Source organism: Vanellus vanellus, assembly GCF_965231255.1.
Source record: "Vanellus vanellus genome assembly, chromosome: 15".
Classification (NCBI taxonomy): Eukaryota; Metazoa; Chordata; class Aves; order Charadriiformes; family Charadriidae; genus Vanellus; species Vanellus vanellus.
Genome location: NC_138920.1, coordinates 12,318,090 through 12,337,341, shown reverse-complemented (window position 1 = coordinate 12,337,341; position 19,252 = coordinate 12,318,090). Strand labels below are relative to the sequence as shown.

The following is a 19,252-nucleotide window of genomic DNA, read 5'->3' as shown; positions in this document are numbered from 1 at the left end:
TAGCACAACTATACCAAGTCCTGGGATGGAGATGACTTAAATAGCTTTGCTGTCTCTGCATGGTGTTCTTTTTAACTTCTAGAGACTTCAGTTGTTCAGAAGTGAATGTTAAAAGTGAAACATAACAGGTATCTGAATCTGCACAGGAGAATGGAGCCAAGAGGCACATGCGACACCAAACTTAGCTACTCCCAATATTGTTCCATACCATTTAAATGCCTGGGGAATTGGGCAAGGTACGTTTAATATCTGATGCAAAATATATTTCCATTTCGTTCTGCTAGGGAAACAAGGCACTGACTGCATACATAATCTGTCACAGCGCCTTATTACAAGGCATGCTGAACTGGACTGACTTCATCTCCAGAAATGGGACTACTGTTTTCAAGCAGGGCCATTAACCCAGTAATCAGCTTTCCAATAACCAGTTGCAGAAATGGTAAACGTCTTTAAAATTAACTATGCTGATTAATGAATTGAGAGTGCTGAGGCATGGAGAGAGTGTGCTGTTGAGATGCATGTTCTCCACCTCTACACACGCCTCTAGATTCCCCTGGGACACTTGCAAGTCTCAGCTCTTAGTCACTAATGCCCAAGGGTGCACAGTGCCGGGGAAGAGCATTTGTGGTAGGATCAGGCCTGGGAGACAGCGGGGAGGAGGGAATACAGACTAGTGGGAGGTTGGCAGGAGCACAGGCTAAACCAGAAAGAGAAGCTGAACATGCGTGTCCAGCGGAGCTTGATGAGATTCAGAGTGGGACTGGGAACAAGGATGAAAGGAATGGATTGAAAGATCCATGTTTGCAAAGCAAAGGAGAAGAGCTGCAATTTCAACCCAATAAATTTTCTGATTTTTGTTTTCCCTACATACTGAATTTAACTTAACTTCAGTATTAGCTGAAAGACAGTCATCAACAGTTTTTTATATTTTACTCTCCATATTGCTTGTGAAGTTCCCACAACCTTATACACACAGATTTTACCATTCCAGCTCACATTTTGCTTGTCACCTTTTCTTAAATCTACAAAAGCACCCAAGGTAAATGCCTCACCTTTGTACAACACAGAGGCAGGTCTCAGCTTAGAAAAGCTGGTTTGGAATTTCTGGACAAAGCACTTTTTGCCATCAAAAAATGCCCACTTGTCAAAAATAAAAATTTTTAAAGTAATATATTGATTTCCATGGAAATATAGTTAGGCAGGTTCAGATATTTCCGTAAGAAAAATCTGTTCTGAATGAGAATAGAGTAGAAATGTGAATGCTACTGTATTCACTCCCAAAGTCTGAAAAATACCCAAATGTATGATAGCACCCTACCAAATGCAACCGAATAAGTGGCTGTCTATTCTCTATACAGCTACTTTACTTTGTTTATAAAAGATATATATATAAAATTGCCTAGGCCAAAGAAAGACTAAGTGACCAACCAGCCTGGTGACTAAGTCTCACCTATGAAGTAGAGGACTCCAAGGAAGCTCTTTTTCAATCCACTTCAGAGCCCAAATTTGAGTCTAAGAAAAATAATGATGAAAACATTATGTCAAATGTCTGCTCCAAATCCCATAAAGCACTACTTGGGTAGGGCCCAAGTAAATACCCTAGCCACTGGATGTTGGCTATTCTGGGATGTCTCATTCTTTCTATTCATGTTTTGTTTTTTAAATCATTCTGTGACAAATCTAAAACAAATGTCAAAACCGTTAATTTTTTTATATACTAGATTTTTTTTTTGTTTGTTTCTGGACAACTCTAATTCTCAGTGCACCACCCTTAACTCTTCAATTCATTTTTTCTCTTATAGCTTGATCCAAGTTGCTGGCCTTTAGAAGAGTGAGAGACATTTAGCTCTTGCATAAGGAAAATTAATTTGATTTGTGCATTCTGTATTGTCCTATATCATTGATTTTTAAAGCTTGCTTCACATGCGTTTGGGCCCATGAGCTGCTCTTACAGGAATCCATAGAGGTAAATGAGACAGATTGCTTTGATATGACATGAAGAATCGGCTGCTGCCAAAGTCTGCATATCAGAAAATTTTAAAGATTACTGCTTTGTACAAATATACCTGTGTCCTACTGTTGTCAGTATAGGTTGAAAGTTTGCAATAAGCTTTTATTTGCACCGGGATAAATGTTTACTAACATTATTAAAATCTAAGAGAATCACAAGATTGTTTGAAAGACAGTAAGAAGAATACTTTCGCTCAGGAGATTCATGTAGAATCAGATTCATCATTTTCAAAAGAAAGCAATTTTGCATGAGTCGAAGTCCATATAAAGTTCATGTTGTTACTTTTTCCTTATCTTTATCATAACATAATAATACAAAAACTAGAAAAAAATTCTCCTCTTTGATGCTGTTGTTCTTCACAATTAACAGTTATCACATCTCTAGTACGACCCCTAAACATGAGAGTTGCTAGTCAAAACATTAAATTAAATCTGGTTTACACGGCATTAAACACAGTTAGAAATCCATCTGTGCATTTATTCTGATAAATTAATTCCCATAAACTTCTGTTGATAGATTCAGAAGACGAAGTGTTTTTTTCAGCCTCTCCACCTGGACTTCTCAACCAGAAAGTCTCTGTGGCAGCAAATCTTAGTCAGATACAGTCAGTCATTTTTCAGAAATTTTCAGTAGAAATAATCGTCAAATGTGGATTTTTTGAGGAAAGATGTGACAAAATTAATATTGTACCTTCATGCTATCACATTACACAGTTGCCATATTTCATCCTGAAAACTAGATCTACAGCACTTTGTACAATGCTTACGTGCATACAAATAAGAAAAATAAAATTGCATTCATGGAAAACATCAACGCGTGCTTATGGACCACGGCTACGCTGCCACAAAAAATGGTTGTTTTCACAAAAGGCCAGGTCAAGTCTCAGCTGCTCTTCCTCAGAGCTGTCCTTTTACAGAAGCAATTTCTCTATCCCCAGCACAACACCACAGCTTGCAGTACAGAGGCGAATTAGGCTCTGCATTTTATTAGCTCCCTTGATGTCCAAACTGCTCTTCCATACATACCAAATATAGTAAACAGTAAATGTTCAGCTTTTTGTTCTTGCCTCAAGGCTTAGAAACAACGTGCAAATCCTCTCAATTCATTTTAAGTCCCCATTCCTTCCATTAGACTTGCTAACAGTGTCTTTCACAAAGATTCTTTTGTTTCTACTGGAAATCTCTTAAAGATTTCTTTGACATTTCTCTTTCTCTCAGTATCCTGTCACAGGGCACGAGAGCTTCATCCTGCACTTACCCAAATCCTTCCTTTTTCCAAGACACACTGAAACCTTCCATCCCACTCTCCTACGAAGGAAGAGTATGGACACTATCCATAACCAAACAACGGAAGCCCAAAGCCGCGAACGGCTGAGCGCTTCCCACCAATGGCAGAGCCCTCAGGTGCCCATCGCAGCGTAGAGGCTTGAAAGTGTTCTGAATCTTGTAGCAGTTACTTTTCTCCATGTTTTAGCTTGTACTCAGAATGCGTGGTTCCTGTCTTTTAATGGATGTTCTTCTCTCTTCTCCTACTGCGATCTCTTCCTACCTGTTTCCTAATGAAGCAGTAGCCCATGCTTTAACTTAGGAATACCCCTACTAAATCAGGACACAAACTCCAGCTTCTTTCAGAAGAAACTGGCATTTCTATTTGCAGATGTAATCAGCGTAATTCCCAAATCATCCAACTTGTGGACTTCTGCTACCTGACCTATCACTGCTTCCTAATTACGTACAATGAAGACGCTTTGTAAATAGGTTTTTGTTTAAATGGAAGGTCTTCTCTGCTATTCTTCTGATGTATTCAGGACCCAGAAATAGGGACAGAAATAATCAGGAAGTGATTCATCATCTCCATAGCCCTCAACTGCGAGAAGACATGCTGTCGATGCTACACGCATCTGTACAGAGCGTCCTACAGTTATCCATCTGGAAGAACAAGAGTTTCGTCCTTTGTGGCTTCAGTTTGTCACTGTATCTCAAATTTCTCTAGAAACTAAACAACTGAAATCTTTCCTCTGCTCATGATAAACACATTATTCACAATGATGATTTTTACCCCCAAAACAAATGTGAGGATCTTACTGGAATGTAAAAATCTTAACTTCTTTGGACTTCATGTTTTTCTTCTCATGTGATCTTAACAGATAACTAATCTTAAAAAAAAAAAAAGTAAGCTTTTATATGAAACTCATAAGAATCTATTTTATAGCCCCTTGATTTAAGTAAACAAACAAACAAACTGCTTCCTTCTGCTCTTTTCCCGACAACCCAAATATTTAGAACTCTTTATAGGATGCTAATTGTGGAAATTCATGCTTTTAAATTATTCTTTTTGGGTGCCTTGAACAACAAAAACAACAGATTCTCTCTTGTGGTCAGACCACCAAAGCGGAGCAAAGTGCAGTAACTCTGAGAGTTTCTGCCCCATGTTCTGCTCTGCTTGTCCTTTTGAAAGGGGTCTCAATGAAGAGCCTTGTTGAGCCCTCGGCTGGTGCCACTGTTTATAGAGGGGGTCATTAGGAACAGTTTAGTCAGAACAAAAGGGGGTTTGTTTCTATTGTCCCGTTTGCAGTTTGACGATGTCTTAACTGAAAAATTATCTTAATAGCTTAACAGTATATATTTGCCTATGGGGCTCAGACAACTGCAAAAAAGGCTTTGGATGAACGCTGAAAAGACGCACTTTACAAAGCAAACTCAGTGCACGCTAAGCACTATTAGGAAGCAAAACTTTCCCGAGTGAAAACTTAGAAGTTCCAGTCTCTGAAAGATAAACTCTTACAGTCTTGCACTTAAAACTGAAGTAACCTGCACAAAAAGAGTAGCAGTAACACCAGCCACCCCACAGAGCACGGGAGAGCCCCAGGTTGGCTCCTCGCTGGCGCAAACGAGCATTGCTCCCTCTGCTCGCACACTGCTATGCCAATTTACACCAGCAGAGGAAACAGTCCCTTCGTATCATTTTAAAATCCTCCAGCATAAACTTCCGATTAATGATTTTCTGCTGCTAAAGCTCTGGGAGATTGCTTCACGCAATTGCCACTTGTAATGTGGCAAACCTCCTCCCTGGGTCGGAGCGGGAGCTGGAACGCTCCTCAAACCACGGAGAATTGGGGCCAAACCGTGTTACTCTGCGCAACTTGGGAAGGGATTTTTGTGGCCAGGGCTTTAGACAATCAAATGAATCTCCAACTTCCATCTTGCTTCAGACTGGTTCAGAAACACTGCTATAAATCAATCGCAGATATAAAGCAAGTTAGTTTAGAGGCAGAACCAGAGACAAAAAAATGCACATTGCATCTCTGCAGCCCCGCGCGGCTCGAAACTGGCAGCTCAGAACTTCCAGTCTGAGTGGCTCTAACATGTATTCAAAATAAACTGTTAAAACAATTGTTCCTATGGAAATGAAATATAAATAAAAGTAGAAGCTGAGACCACGTTAAGATAATGTTAGACCAAATTCTGTTTCCTGCTTATTTAAATGCACAAGATAAGCCCCAACAGGAGAGAAACCATGGGGTGCAGCTGTTGCATATAATCCTGCTTCCTACAGACCTGTAAAACCCACAGTCTCCAAAGATCGCTCCGCTCCAGCAACAGAAGTTTTATGATTCAGGGGCATGGTACATATGGTTTAGCATACACACCCCAATTTTCCATGCAGCCTCCCCTGTTAGGATTACTAATACTTGTGGCATGAGTAGTTTGTACAGCAGCTGTGCAAGGGTTATGCAAGCATTTATGTACATATTGGAATAAAGGCACAAAATAATAGTTCTTTTGAGGTATTACTCTGCACCTGCCTGGAGAGAAATATTAAAGCCATCCAAATTTGTCCCATTGCATTTTACAGGTCAGAATCAGTTATTATTGTTCACTTTGGAAACAATGAAGAGGTTTTATATGCTTTCTGTACGTAGCTGAGGGTAAAAACACCAAACTTCTCTATCTTTAGTGAATACAAACCGCAGAAAACTAAAAAAAAACACTCTAGAAGACATATATTTATGCTAATAAGAAGAATCCTGATTGTCTGATGATGAACTGTAGCAGCAAAGATCACCATTTATGATAAGAAAACGTTACCGCTAAGGAGACCTTCAGAGGCACACTTCCAAGGGGCTGCAGCGCGGCTCGAGTCCGCTCCTAGCAGTGACGTTTGAGTGTGTTCTCAGCACAGGTTTCCACAAATAATAGGAGCCTAAGATTTCAGATGTTCAGATTACAATGTTACCAACGAAGGAAATGCCTGTTTTTTTGCCAAAAGCTTCAGCCAAATCAAGTGGGCACGGAATAATTTAGTAGTACAAAATGTAACTCCATTTTGTTTGGGCCGCTTTGGCTATATATGGACCTAAAAGTGGTCCTACGTTAAACAATATTCATATGTATGCATCTGTGCTACTGAAATATATTATTTGAAGTTTAAAGACATTGTTGAAGTATACTGGTGTACGCACGCATATACCTGCTCATTCCAATATACAAACAATTACATACAAACATATACACAAAATACAACATCGGCCTACAGTCAAGCTGTATATAAATGTATGATAAATATAATACTACACGTTTCAGTGATATGAATTAATTTCTAATGTTCTCTGGAGTAAATAATAATAAAAGAATCACCAGAGACCCCGTTTTAGAAAGGGAAGTCCTTTGAAGTGCTGAACTGTGAAGGACTGAACCCTGCCCACCTTACCCAGTTGACGAACATCAGATTCAGTCCCACTTCATAAATCCAAAGATAATTTTCTATTTTAGTTACCACTAGCATCTCCAGAAGTAATAACGCCCTTTCACAGCCAAAACCACAGATTTCATTTCTGAGTCTCCTCGGATCATTAGCTATAAGAATCAATGCTTAATTTTTATAACATAACCAGTATAGTCCAACCCAGCACAGTTCAACCCAGGTCTGTTGAAATTCCTGGATCAGAGCTAATACAACGGCTTACCCATAATGAGATTACTTTTGTGTTGGTGAATATGTTCTCAGTAATAAAGCTGAAGAGATGAATAGAAACTTTTGATAAGAATGATCCAATATAGCGTAATTAAATATGCAAGCTAATTATGCATTCTTACACAAATAATAATGCTATTATTTTTGTTATATAAGCCTTTTGCATGGACAAGGCCCACAGGACCCGTTCAAAATTCCCCAAGCACAGGCTATTTTACTGGGAATATTTGGAAGAAGAAAAAAGTTTGCTATAATTTAGGACTTGCACTTTGTTCAAGACAAATGAGAGAAGATGCAAAACAGAATGGAAAAGAAACATGGTTAAAGTTAAAAAGAGGACATCAAAGTAGGAAGGCAAGGAGCTTGAAACTTATTCAGCACAAAAGAGGAAAAAATGCTTTGTGTCTGATTTTTAAAGTCATGAAATGAGTTTGTGAGCAGAACCCACACTTTTTACTGCCCATTTGGTAAAACTAAATGCAAACAGCCGAATTCTGCCACTGGCATATGCCTAATACGGGTACGCGATGATGACAGCAGCGCCTAAAAATTCATCAAGCACAAACCTGTGCACTTTTGTCCATTTCATGTTTTAAAATCAGATCCTTTATCTCCTAAATACATGCTTCCAACTATACTGACTTCCACACAAACAAAAACAATGGCAGTAGTTGGTACAAAAATCAGATAAGAGCCTACACGCAAAGCTCAAAGAGATCAAAAAGTTACTCAATTGGTAATGTGGCTTGCGCAGAACCTCAGAAACATTGGGAGTTTGTTTTTATAGAAATTATCTGAAGCAGCAAGTGCCAACAAACAGGGATTACTTCATCGTAAGCATTTACTTTTCCTTCTCAAGAAGAGGAGGACAGACAAGAGAAGCAGAGAAGAGCAAGAAGAAAAACTGGTTTCTTAATTGATCCAGGAAGGAGGAGGAAAAAGACAATGACATGAGGGTGCCAATATTTCAGCAACCTGTGTGCAACTGATCCTGCAGGAAGCAGGACGGGCTTTACGCAGCAGGCAAGAAAGGAAGGAAGGAAGAGAAAGACGTTGCCCAGGAGAAAGGCAATCTGGTTTGTACCTTCCCTGTTGGAAATCCAAGCTTGGATCTGAGGACTGAACCACTGCAATTTGGGCTGCATCACCCTTTATTGCATGCAGCGGAATAAACGCTGCTCTTTGTTGTGTCCCAAAGTGAGCTGACGTCAAGAGCTGAGGACCTCACATTCAAAAAAATTATTCTTAATAGATTCCTCTTCTCATTGCACACTTCTAGAGTGGTTTTGTTATGCTGTTTTAAGAATACATGCAAGCAGCACCCCCATTACAAACTATTTTATGTTTATTTAATGCTGTACCTTATGCAATAGCATCATAAAAAATACTGCTATAAAAGCTTAAACTCTCACAACTATTCCTACGAAAGCATGGGACAGAGTTACAGCATTGCCCCCCCCCCCCCCCCTTTAAAGAACATATTGTGCATTAAATCAGGATTTATCTAGACTTGGCCAAACCCAGACCACTTAAACAGACAAAACAAGAAGGAAATAGATTCAAACATCACTCTTTCAAGAAATTTGTCAAATCAAGGGTTACTTTTCTTTCTCTACTGTTCCTTCCATGACACATACAGCTTCAACGGTCATTACCTGAGGCATTAACAAGTCGTGATCCAAACCTCCCGAAATATCTTTATATTTTCTTTCTATCATTCCAAAGCACAACACTGAGTTGAAATGTAGTCAGTTTTTAAATGTGAGCAAAAGCAATTCAGGTGTAAGCAATTCAGGCCACAGAGACACCTGCTCCGCAGCCCACTGGTCCATCCTTACAGATTTTTTAATCTCATTGTGTGTGACAAAGGCGACTCTCCTCGTCCTCCCGCTGCTGCATGAAAGACCAACACTCAAAACAGGGGAAAAATTAACTACCTACTAGGAACTAAAAAGAAAGTGAAATCGAGTTATTTGCAGCTGAAAGGGAGAGCGGAGGGATCCTGGATCATCTGCCTGCCCTTCCACCATCAGTTTAAGCCAACCCAAGGCACCCGGCCCGGCCCAGCCCCCTCCCCTCGCCCCCAGCTGCGCATTCCTGCGGCCTCCCCAGTGCCAGCACGATATGTAGTCAGTCAGAACGAGGAGCTGATCCAGCAGAAAATTAATTCAGCAAAAACAAATACATTAATGTTTTCAAGAAAGATCACTTTTAAAGACAGCTTCCTGACCTGTGTGTGGATGTGTCAGTATGGGCACGGGGGGGGGGTGTGGGTGGGTGGAGGTGGGGGGGTCGCACAGCTGAAGGTTCTGGCTGGGGTGGGATGGGGAAAAAAAAATCTTCCTTAGGAGGAGTCTGGCTTTAGAGCAGCTTAAATTGATCTAGAAACCACACCCTCGGCAAGAGAGACATTTAGGCAAATGCTTGCTTGGTTAAGAGCAGGTTAGTGCTGCTCCTCAGGAAGTACAAAAGATGCTAGAGAGTTTAATCTTAACCAGGCATCCAAAATGCAGCTGCTTCGGTATCGGTGTTTTTGTTAGTGGGGAGCAATGGGAAGGCAGCTACAGGGGTGGTGTTTGAGCACCCCCATTAGCACCGCTGAGTTTAGCAAGTGCTCTCTTATTACCTAAGGTGGATGTGGCTTCACAACCTCTCTCCCATCACCATCCGCCCAGAGCTTGAGCCACTCCTAAACATGTGTTAGGACTGAGCTAGGAGTTTAATGCTGGTTCCACCACTATTTCAATAGCGCCATGAGTCATTTCGATGTCATGCCTCAGTTTCCCTGTTATTAAGAGGTGCACATGAATGCATACAAACACACTAAATCACTCAACGTGTTTCCCATGCAGCTTTTTTTGACTAGTTACCTGCCATTCATGCAAGGATTTTAAACGTAAAGAGCTAAAAGAAGTGCTGAATATTAGTTTCCAGAACAGATGCAGATCTGGTGCTGGATACTACTGGATATTGCTCGTCTGAGAACATCAGATGAACAACCTATCAAAAAAACCCAACGCTGACCTCCTTTATCCCCTGCCCCTCTTCTTCCTCCTTTGTCTAAGGAATGAATCTTAATGTCAGCATAAACTTAGTGTGTGTGTATATACACATATATGGTTGCTGAAATTACCTCGGGGTGGATTCAGTGACCCAGATAAACCTTTCCATCCTGCCTTCCCCTTGCTTTTTGAGTAAGATTTGGGAAGCAGTAGTCCACATTTGTTATCTGAGATTATTATTATTTTTATTTACTGTTGCAGTAGACATCCACCTGGACTAATCAGGACCGGGGCTCCATTACGGTAGATATACCACCCACTGAGTTAAAAAATGTGAAAAAGTCACTGCTCTAAAAAGTTGACAGTCCGTCTGGAGACAGTATTCCACAAAGGCGTGTACCAGAGAGCTGAAGGGAAGGGGAAGGCGAGAGAGCAGGATAATGTAATGGGATAAACTACCCGTGTGTGCAGGTTGATGGTTCCAATCCAAGTAAACGCTGCTGGTTTTACAACTGTCGTATGATAACTCCCCCCTTGGATTTCTAATGCTTCTCCATTAACTCTCCTCGCTGCCAGCTGGAAAAAGTGACCTGGGGCTCTGTGCGCACAGACATACATGCCTACGTGCGTGAATATATAATCATCACGTTTTAAATAATTTAGTGTTGTTGTTGTTTTGTTGTTTTTTTTTTTTTCTTTTTTTTTTTCCCCGGATGGTCTCTCCCCATCTGTACTTCTTTAAAGAAAACAAAACAAACCAAACAGGCGGTAGGGCAGAAAAAAGCGTGCCTGTGTATGCAGGTTGGGGCAGCCAGACGATACACTTGCATCTCTCAACTCTCTGGGAGTTCGGGCCCCTTCCTTAGGCATAAACCACCCTCCCTCCTGGGGTGTCTTCTCCTTAATTACGTTCAGGCTAATTTAAGCACTCGGGACCGGCTCACCCTCTCCCCCAAGCCAGCAGCCTCCACAAAACATCCTGAAAAGCAACCTGATCGGATGTTCCTCCTCCAGGCAGTTCCAGGGATTTTGCTCTCCCAAGCGGTTTGGAGCGGGCGAGCGAGGGAGCGCTCGGGTTTTCCAGCCTGCTCCTCCCACCGGAGACAACCTCCCGCTGCCTCTCGGCCGCGCCGCACAGCGCACACGGCTCCGCCGCGGCGTGCGGGACGCGGCCAGACCGCGCCGCTCCCGCTCCCGCTCCCGCCGCCGCCGCCGCCGCCGGGGGAAGCGCTTCGGGCCGCCGCCGCTCCTCCGTCCATGGACCGGGGCCGCTAAAGCAGCCCCCCGCTCCCCCGCCCCCGCCGGACCATGAGCGGGCTGCGGCTCCTCCGCGGGGGCTACCGGTGAGCGCGGGGGATCGCGCCCCGTCCCTCCGCGCCTCTCCGCGCATGCCGGTGGGGCGCCTCCCGCGGCGGGGCAGCCCCGCGCCCCCCGCGCCGCCCCTCCGCAGCCGCAGCCGCCGCCGCCGAGCCGCGATGCCGGCGGCGGGGCGCGGGCAGCCCGCCTCCTGGCTGCTGGTGCTGGGCGCCGCCGCCCCCGCCCTCTGGCTGCGCTGCGTCCTCGCCGACTTCACGGTGGTGGACAACGAGGTGCACTCCAGCTTCATCCACCGGCGGCTGCGCGGCCCCGAGCGCCGCGAGATGCAGCGGGAGATCCTCTCCATCCTCGGCCTGCCGCACCGCCCGCGGCCCCACCTCCACGGCAAGCACAACTCGGCCCCCATGTTCATGCTGGACCTCTACAATGCCATGTCCGTGGAGGAGGGGGCGGCGGGGGCCGCCGCTGAGGAGGGCGAGGGCTTCTCCTACCCCTACAAGCCCATCTTCAGCACCCAGGGGCCACCCCTGGCCAGCCTGCAGGACAGCAACTTCCTCACCGAGGCTGACATGGTCATGAGCTTCGTCAACTTGGGTGAGTGCCTGCCCTCGGCGAGGCCGCGGCCGGGATGACCGGGCGGGAGAACCGTGCCGGGGTGGGGAGGCTGGAGCAGGGCCTTGGCCACCAACGGGAGGGCAGGGGCTGGTGGCGCAGGTGGCCCCGGTAGGGAGCTGCTTCTGCAGCGGGTCGGATGGGCGGCAGCCCACTTGGGCGAGGAAGGGCAGGTAACGGCCCTTGGAAAGGCGGCTGCTTTGCGAGGCGGTAATTAAATGGCCGCAATGCGGAGAGGACTCTGCCTTGCCGTCACAGCATTTGGACAGCCATAAGCTCTCGCCGTACACCGCCCCCCGCGCTGACACACCAAGTTCTTTGTCGTCTTCTCCCTTTGATAGTTACCCGCCGCACCTCAGAAATCGGATTTGCAGGTAGGAGTTGAACAGGACGATTAGCAGGGCTGTTCCCCATCCCGCACCACCAAGGAAGATGTGGAACCCAGGCAGGACCACGGGTCCCGGCACGGCTCCCAGCGCCGGGCTGGCGCTGGTGCGGGATGCAGAGCCATCAGGGCTGCCTAGATGGATAGTTCCCTGCGGCATCCCAGCGCCGCGCTCCCTCAGAGGAAGGGGCCGAGCTCCTCACACATGTTTTCCTAATGGCTTGCGAGGGATTCCACAGCAAATCCGTATTTACTCCTGCAGCTTTTTCTGTTGACCCCAGCGTATGCAGCTAACTCGCCTCTTTTCACAAGCACATGTGGATGGGTTTATGCAAATGATACGCAAGTTGGCATGCTTTGTATGCGGCTCGCTAGGCCTCTCTAATTGGATGCCACGGCCCAATCTGATTTCTATTTGCTTGCTGTAGATTGCACACCCGTGTGGACTGACTTGGTCAGAGTTGAGTAAAACGTTGTCGGGATGAGCATTACTATTTTAAATATGTAATGACAGACCCTGGTTCACTCTATCCATTTTTAGACCTTGTCATGTGCTCCTCTGAAACCACCACACGTACAGATTGGGTCTCTGCACGTTCAAGACAGAATCTGAATAGTATTTCCAAAACGAGATCAACTCAAACTTTGTCCCAAACAAAGGGAGACGCAAAGAGCAAGAGGAACCCATCTCTGGCACGTAACCTGCTAGGGATTAAAGTCACCCCCATCGCCAGTAAAGCCATTAACGCCTTTATGGATGTCACTGTTCTGGACACTTCCACTGTCTGGGACTTCAGAGGCAACAAAGATTAAATCACTCCCTAAATCACCACCTCTCTAATCCCGGCGCTTTAACTAACTGAAAAAGATCAGTAGCTGTAAAGGTTCCGTGACACACGTTAATAATTATTAGACACGGTAGCCATCCCGGCACAATTCTTGCACGGTAGGGAGACACGGGAGGCTGTGGGAGATCTCTAGTTCGCACGAGGCACATCTCCTTATTAACTACCATAAGCTTCCCCGCGGGAAGCTCTGCGTTACATCTGGCCTGGGGGCTGCGCTCTCTGAGCGCGCTGGTGCTTTCCATTTGGAATTACAGTGGTTGGCTAATCGCTGCTAGATACTTAAGCCGATCAGCAATGATACGTTTAAAATCAAATATTTGAGCAGCCGAAAGTGCCGGTGGCAGTCAAATATTTGACTTTAGAGATAAGAGGGATCTTGCTAACATCGTTCTCTGTGGTTCTTGGGGACCTACACCATGTACAACCAGAGTGCAGGGAGAGCCCCGAACAGAAGACAAAGGATGTTGAAATAACAATAGCGAAATTCACACTTCTGTTTCCATTTCAGAGAATCTTTGTGGAACATGTAAGTACCTAATGGAAGGGAGTTTAGCCCTGGGGAAGCAGCTCTGCTCCTGGGGTGTAGTTATGCACTGCATAACTTTCATCAGCAAAACTGCAGCGCTCCCGTCCTGTGTAAGGAAAAGTCACCTTTGCAGCCCGGGGAAGTTTTACAGAAAAGGAATTAATGTTCAGGTTCCTGATTGTGTTGAATACAAATGAGTGGAATTGATGCATAAACTGTGAAATACAAATTACATCTGTTTCTAAGTGAGAACTTCTTACCGAGCAGGTTACACCTGTATAAACTGTACGTAATCGATAATCGACATCCCGATGGGATGTGATGACTATAGCGGGTATACTCATTCGTTTCGACCTGCTGGCTTTTGTAGTCGGCTCAGAAATCCCAAAGTGTTCTTTCTGCAAAATACTTAATTACCGCTTCATTTAATTGCTGTCAGCGTGGTCAGTGAGTAGTAAGAGCGCAGGTAAAATCCAGTAGCTTTAGGAAGGACAGGTGGAATTATCACCAGCAAGGCACATTTCGGAGGTTTGTCTGTACTGTTTTGTTCCCTTGTCAACAGTGCATGCCAGGACGAGTTTAAAAAGGACATAGATCTATAATAGCTTTCTTCATCGCTGTGCACACCTTTCATCCCATTATAGTCATCGGTTCTTTCATCTTTATAGGACAAAGACAGGCTTGTTTACGGACACTCTAATGAATTAGACCAGCCACTCACCCCTCTATATAGTCAAATACACCACCTGCTTTGAGACGTACAGTTTTCTATGACGTTCAGGGAAAATTAGAAGATCCTATTGTAGAACTGATATTTTTGGGGGGACTTTCGACAATGATCCCTTTTAAAGCAGAGCTGAATTGCTAAATGCAGCCTGTAGTAAACTGTGTCCTAGTTTTGTAAGAGATACTCTGCGAGCATTGCATTTCACAGGTAGGCTTTTATTACTATACTAGAGCCATCACAATGAGGAAGTGTCACAGCATAGTAAGTTTCGTCTTAGAATGGAGGAAGCAGAAGTGAGTAGAGAAATAATACTTTGAAATTTCAAGAAGTAAAACACGCTATTCCAGGCTTCCAAACGCTAATCTACAAACCCACTTTTTTTTTTGCTTTATTCATATTCTTTGCCTATCTAGTCGTACAACTTTAGAGGAAAAAGTATTTAAAAAAGAAAAAAAAAAAAAGGTTTACATTGCAAGATTTACTGGGCTACATAGTAAAAAAACCCCAACAACACACACCCCCCTCTGCCCCCTCCTTGATTTCTATGGAGGTACTGTGTATGTTTATTCCAGAGAATTTATACTGGACCTTGCTAGGGAGGAACCAGAATACAGGTGCTCCATGTCAGGGTGACGTTGCAGGGAGCTTTGTACTAAGCATGCAATGTTACTGTAAAATCTTGACAATTAATTAGATTTAGATTTATAACCAGTTAATTCACAGGCTGCATTTTGTCTTAGCTTACACCTGTGCTAAGATGGATGGGGAATGGATTTGTGTCAAGAATGAAGTTCCACGTAAATTAAAAGGGAATTTAGCCCCAGTGGTCTGACCAAGTTAGTCAGTTAATTACTGGCTAATTTTATAAAATTTATTACTATAATTTCAGTAGTTGGAATTTCGTTTCAGATCCTGTCCAAGTACAGTTTACAAACGGATCCATTTTAGGAACTGAAAAAATGCAAAGCGTTTTTTTGCACAAATTTAATTTCAAGTTTATAAACAGCGACTAAGGAGTAAACATCCTCTAGGTTACTTAGACCCTCTCGACTAAAAATAATCGAGTTGTCCTTATGTGGGTGATCTTGCCTTGGTAAACAGACTTGCTTAGAATATTTTTTAAGAGAGTCGGCACAAGTGATATGCAATTTGTTAATTTGTCTCGTGGTTGATTATAAAATGAACAGCGTTGTTTAATCCTGGCAAAAAGTAAGGGGAGGGGGGGGGGGAAATTAGTCATTCTTGGAAGGAGCACATGAAAGTGGCTTTTGTTAATGTAAATCAAGAAGCTGAAGAGCCCCCAAGTTTCCTTTTATTTCATACCATCTGGCTATCCTTTTTGTTGACAAGTGTTTGGCATAGAGAACCATCTCTCTGCCCTTTAATAACAGGCTTTAACACTGTAGGGTATTAGAAAAAGATTCTATAACAGTTAAAAAATTTCCTTCGGGGAATACTTTATAAAGTGAGCACGGGCTGCAGGCATTTGCAGCTGTAACCTGGCTTGTGTTAAAATTTGGAAGGGGCTGCCTCGCATTCCAGCTCACTACAGGCCTTCATTGGTGTACAGCCAAAGGTTAATATAGATGTCACACAGTTTTTCTTTGGAGAGCCTCAGATATAAGAGTACGCGTACAGCTGTGTTTTTAGTAACCCTTTCATAATCACTTCTTTTAAACCTCATTTTCCTGCTTATATAAATCAAAGATTTTCAAGGATATTTGACCTGGATTTGAACTTATTTGATCTTCACATATTTCCCACTTGAAACAAAGCAGATTAAATGCTAGCCCGGGCTGCCCGGCCATGATCACATGCTTTGGCCATACATTAGGCCAAGCCCGCGGCCTTTTTTTTTTTTTTTTTTCTTTCTTTTTTTTTTTTTGCCTCCTCCACCTAGCGCAGTTATAAGCTCTCAAGCCTGAACAGGTTCGTGCTGTAATTGTTTTGGACCGTACGGATATGTGCAGCACCCGGTGGTATAAGTTTAGCCTCTATAAGGTAGAGAGCTTGCAGCGAGCTAAAGGTATGAAGTACGGTGGCGGTGCAGCAAGCGACCGCCGGGGGTGCTTTGAGCGTACAGGCGTATTCTAGAGAGAAATGAATTAATTTCCTAATTTTCAGGTGCAAAATGGCAGAACAGAACAGGAACTATTTACATCCACCATACAGGCACGGTGGGGGCAGAGAAGGGAGCAGCTGAGGACAGATGTCCTCCTGCAAGGAAAAGGGACGTGGCCGTTGTCCCCATCCGCTCGCACGCTTCTGCGGCGCCTTTATCCCAGAAGCAGGGTCTGTCCTGCGTTCCCACACAGGCTGTCCCGGGGGGGCGAAGCCCCCTCCGGGAACCGTAGTTTAAAAGGCAAAACGCAGGGGTTTGTCAAGTGCTTTGAAGGAGACAAGCGCTGATGGCCAGATCTTGTGATGCTTCTAACGGGAGCTGGGCACAAGTGAAGCGTGCAGGACCTGCTCCCACCCCAGCGCTGCTCCCCGGCGGTTTTCCTTGTGTGTGTGTGTTGTGTGGTGTGTGTGTGTGTGTGTGTGTGTGTGTGTGCATCCCCCCCCGCCCGCCCCCCCCCGGCGCTCCTTTGGCAAAGGAGGTTTAACCATGAAACCAGGCGTTGCATCTTCGCCTGTAAATAAGCTCGAAACACATTTTCGGGGGGGGGAGGGGGTGAGATGTGTGAGAGAAGGTTGCACGAGTGGTTGGAAACATTAATTAAGAAAAAGATTATAACTGTTAAAGCCGAGTCGGAGCTGTTGACAGGCTCCTTTTAAATAGGACACTGTGATGTTTTAGTTTAATACATTCTGGCAGTGTCACCGGGGTTAAGGCTAATACTGGGATGTGTGGATCCTGTCATGTTATTGTCAGGAGGAATGCAGGGATTAGGTTTAAAAGTGGCGGTGGGTGAGCGGTGCAGCTGTGTACACTTATTATAAAAGATTTAAGTCCCACTGGTAAAATCAATATATTAAATTGCAAGAGCCTCTGTTTTTAATTAGTTTAAATCAAATATACTGTTAGTGCCATTATGGCTTCTATCCTTGAACCAAGTGAGGAAATGCTAATATTTATATGGAAACCGTTAATTTGTGGTTAAAATGATAACACATTTAGTTTTATGCCTCTAAATTGTTCTAAATGGATGAATACCGGTGAGAAGTGGATGGATGAAGTCGTCTGAGCCAGAACACAAGTAAGCAAATTTTGATAGCATGCCAGATGAAGAGACTACCTGTTGATACGCTGCATTAAGAGACCATGATATTTTAAGCCCTTTCCAGTGGTACAGTCCTCCTCTCTGGGGCCTGCATCAAAATACTCACATGAATTGACTATAAATATATTTTACATACATGTATATAAAAATAAAATATGCTATTGTACGTAGGTATTTCTTCTCTAAAGGGAAGGAACCTCTAAAGAAATGAGCGAGCTGTTTAAATTAGTTTCAGGAAGAAGATTTTTGTTCTACAACTGTTTGAAGTCAATGGGCCTGCTCACGAGGACTAATCACATGGATAAAGTTCCGCACATGCATGTGTCTGGAAAATGGAAACCCATGAGAAAAACTTGGCGAGGTCTTCACTGGTGTAAATTGTCAGATTTCTCCTGAAGCTGGCCCTACGGTCTCGTTTATACAACCGTACGTCCAAAGTAATTCCCATAAACTCCCTCCTGATTTACACTAGCACAACTGAGAGCAGCATTGGGCCAAAGAAATGCCCCTGTGTTGAAACAATGAGCGCGCAGTAGTTTCTGCTAGAGCTTCAAACGGTTTTCTCTCCTAATCTTGAAATTGTTTTTGAGGGAGGCTGCCCTTGCTGCAAATAATCAAAACACGAACTAGCTCCTATTAGTCACTGCTTATCATTATTAGCCCAATCCATGTTGTTGAACTACAGCTGAATTCCCATCTTTGCAACAAACAGAATGTAACAAATAATGTTTGACAAAAATGTGAAACTGATATTTCTTAATACAAGACATATTTCATATGGAGAAACTTCAGTGATGAAAGATTCCTGGTATCAAAATATCTGAATCACAGTACAAATAAACAGTGTGTTGTAAAGGCTGCGGGGCCAAATTCCGGGCTGGAGTAATTCCACTGAAGTCAGTGGAGTTGTGCCAGGAGATAAACTGCCATCTAGATTTTTTTGGTGTCCATGTGAAAACCAGAAGTGTGTAAGATTTTGTCAGTAAACATCTTTGCTAAGAAAAAGGTGGGAGGTAGCAAAGTTTGAACCCATTCTAACTCAAATCTCTCTTTCGGAAATCCTTATTTTGTTGATGAAAACCACAAAGTTTGCCGAGACCCCCTTTATTTGGGTATACGTCGTACCGTCCCATTCTTTATACGTAAATTCACCTGATTTACAGCAGGTAACGAAAGAGCATCTTGGGAGCGAGCCCCACAATACGGTGCCTCGCGCCTTCTTTCAAACCTTTGTGTCGGCCACGTCTTGAAGTCAGTGCAAATCCTTTAGTGATCCAGACTGAGCGGATTGAATTAATGGCAACTTTGAGACTACAAGTTTTAGTGTAATTGCTTTATTGTTTTGGAACCAAGATGCATACAATCCAGTTCCTGTGCAAACATGTTTAACGTGTGTTAATGTGTTTCAAAACCAGACCCTCTCCGCAAAATTCTGCTTCTCATTAATTGACATCAGTAGCGTGGTACAGTATTTCAAAGCACTGGCCAAATATAAGCTGTGTTTCTAATTTCCTTACTTTCCTGTGTTTGGAATGCCAATGTTAATTTGTTCCCATGGAAGAGTGAGAGCTGCCAACCACAGTTTTATATAAATGACTTTACAGCGCAGGGCTGCCAACATTAAAT

At 43.7% G+C, this 19,252-nt stretch overlaps 1 protein-coding gene across 1 annotated transcript in view; it reads left to right on the top strand.

Moving 5' to 3' along the window:
• Positions 1–11,375: 11,375 nt before the first annotated feature.
• BMP7 (bone morphogenetic protein 7) overlaps positions 11,376–19,252 on the top strand; it is a gene marked incomplete at its 5' end in the record, with an annotated part of 46,700 nt that continues 38,823 nt past the window's right edge. The window contains one exon of the mRNA XM_082491254.1: positions 11,376–11,898. Within this exon, the coding sequence (XP_082347380.1) occupies positions 11,376–11,898 (523 nt within the window). The remainder of the gene's footprint in view (positions 11,899–19,252) is intronic.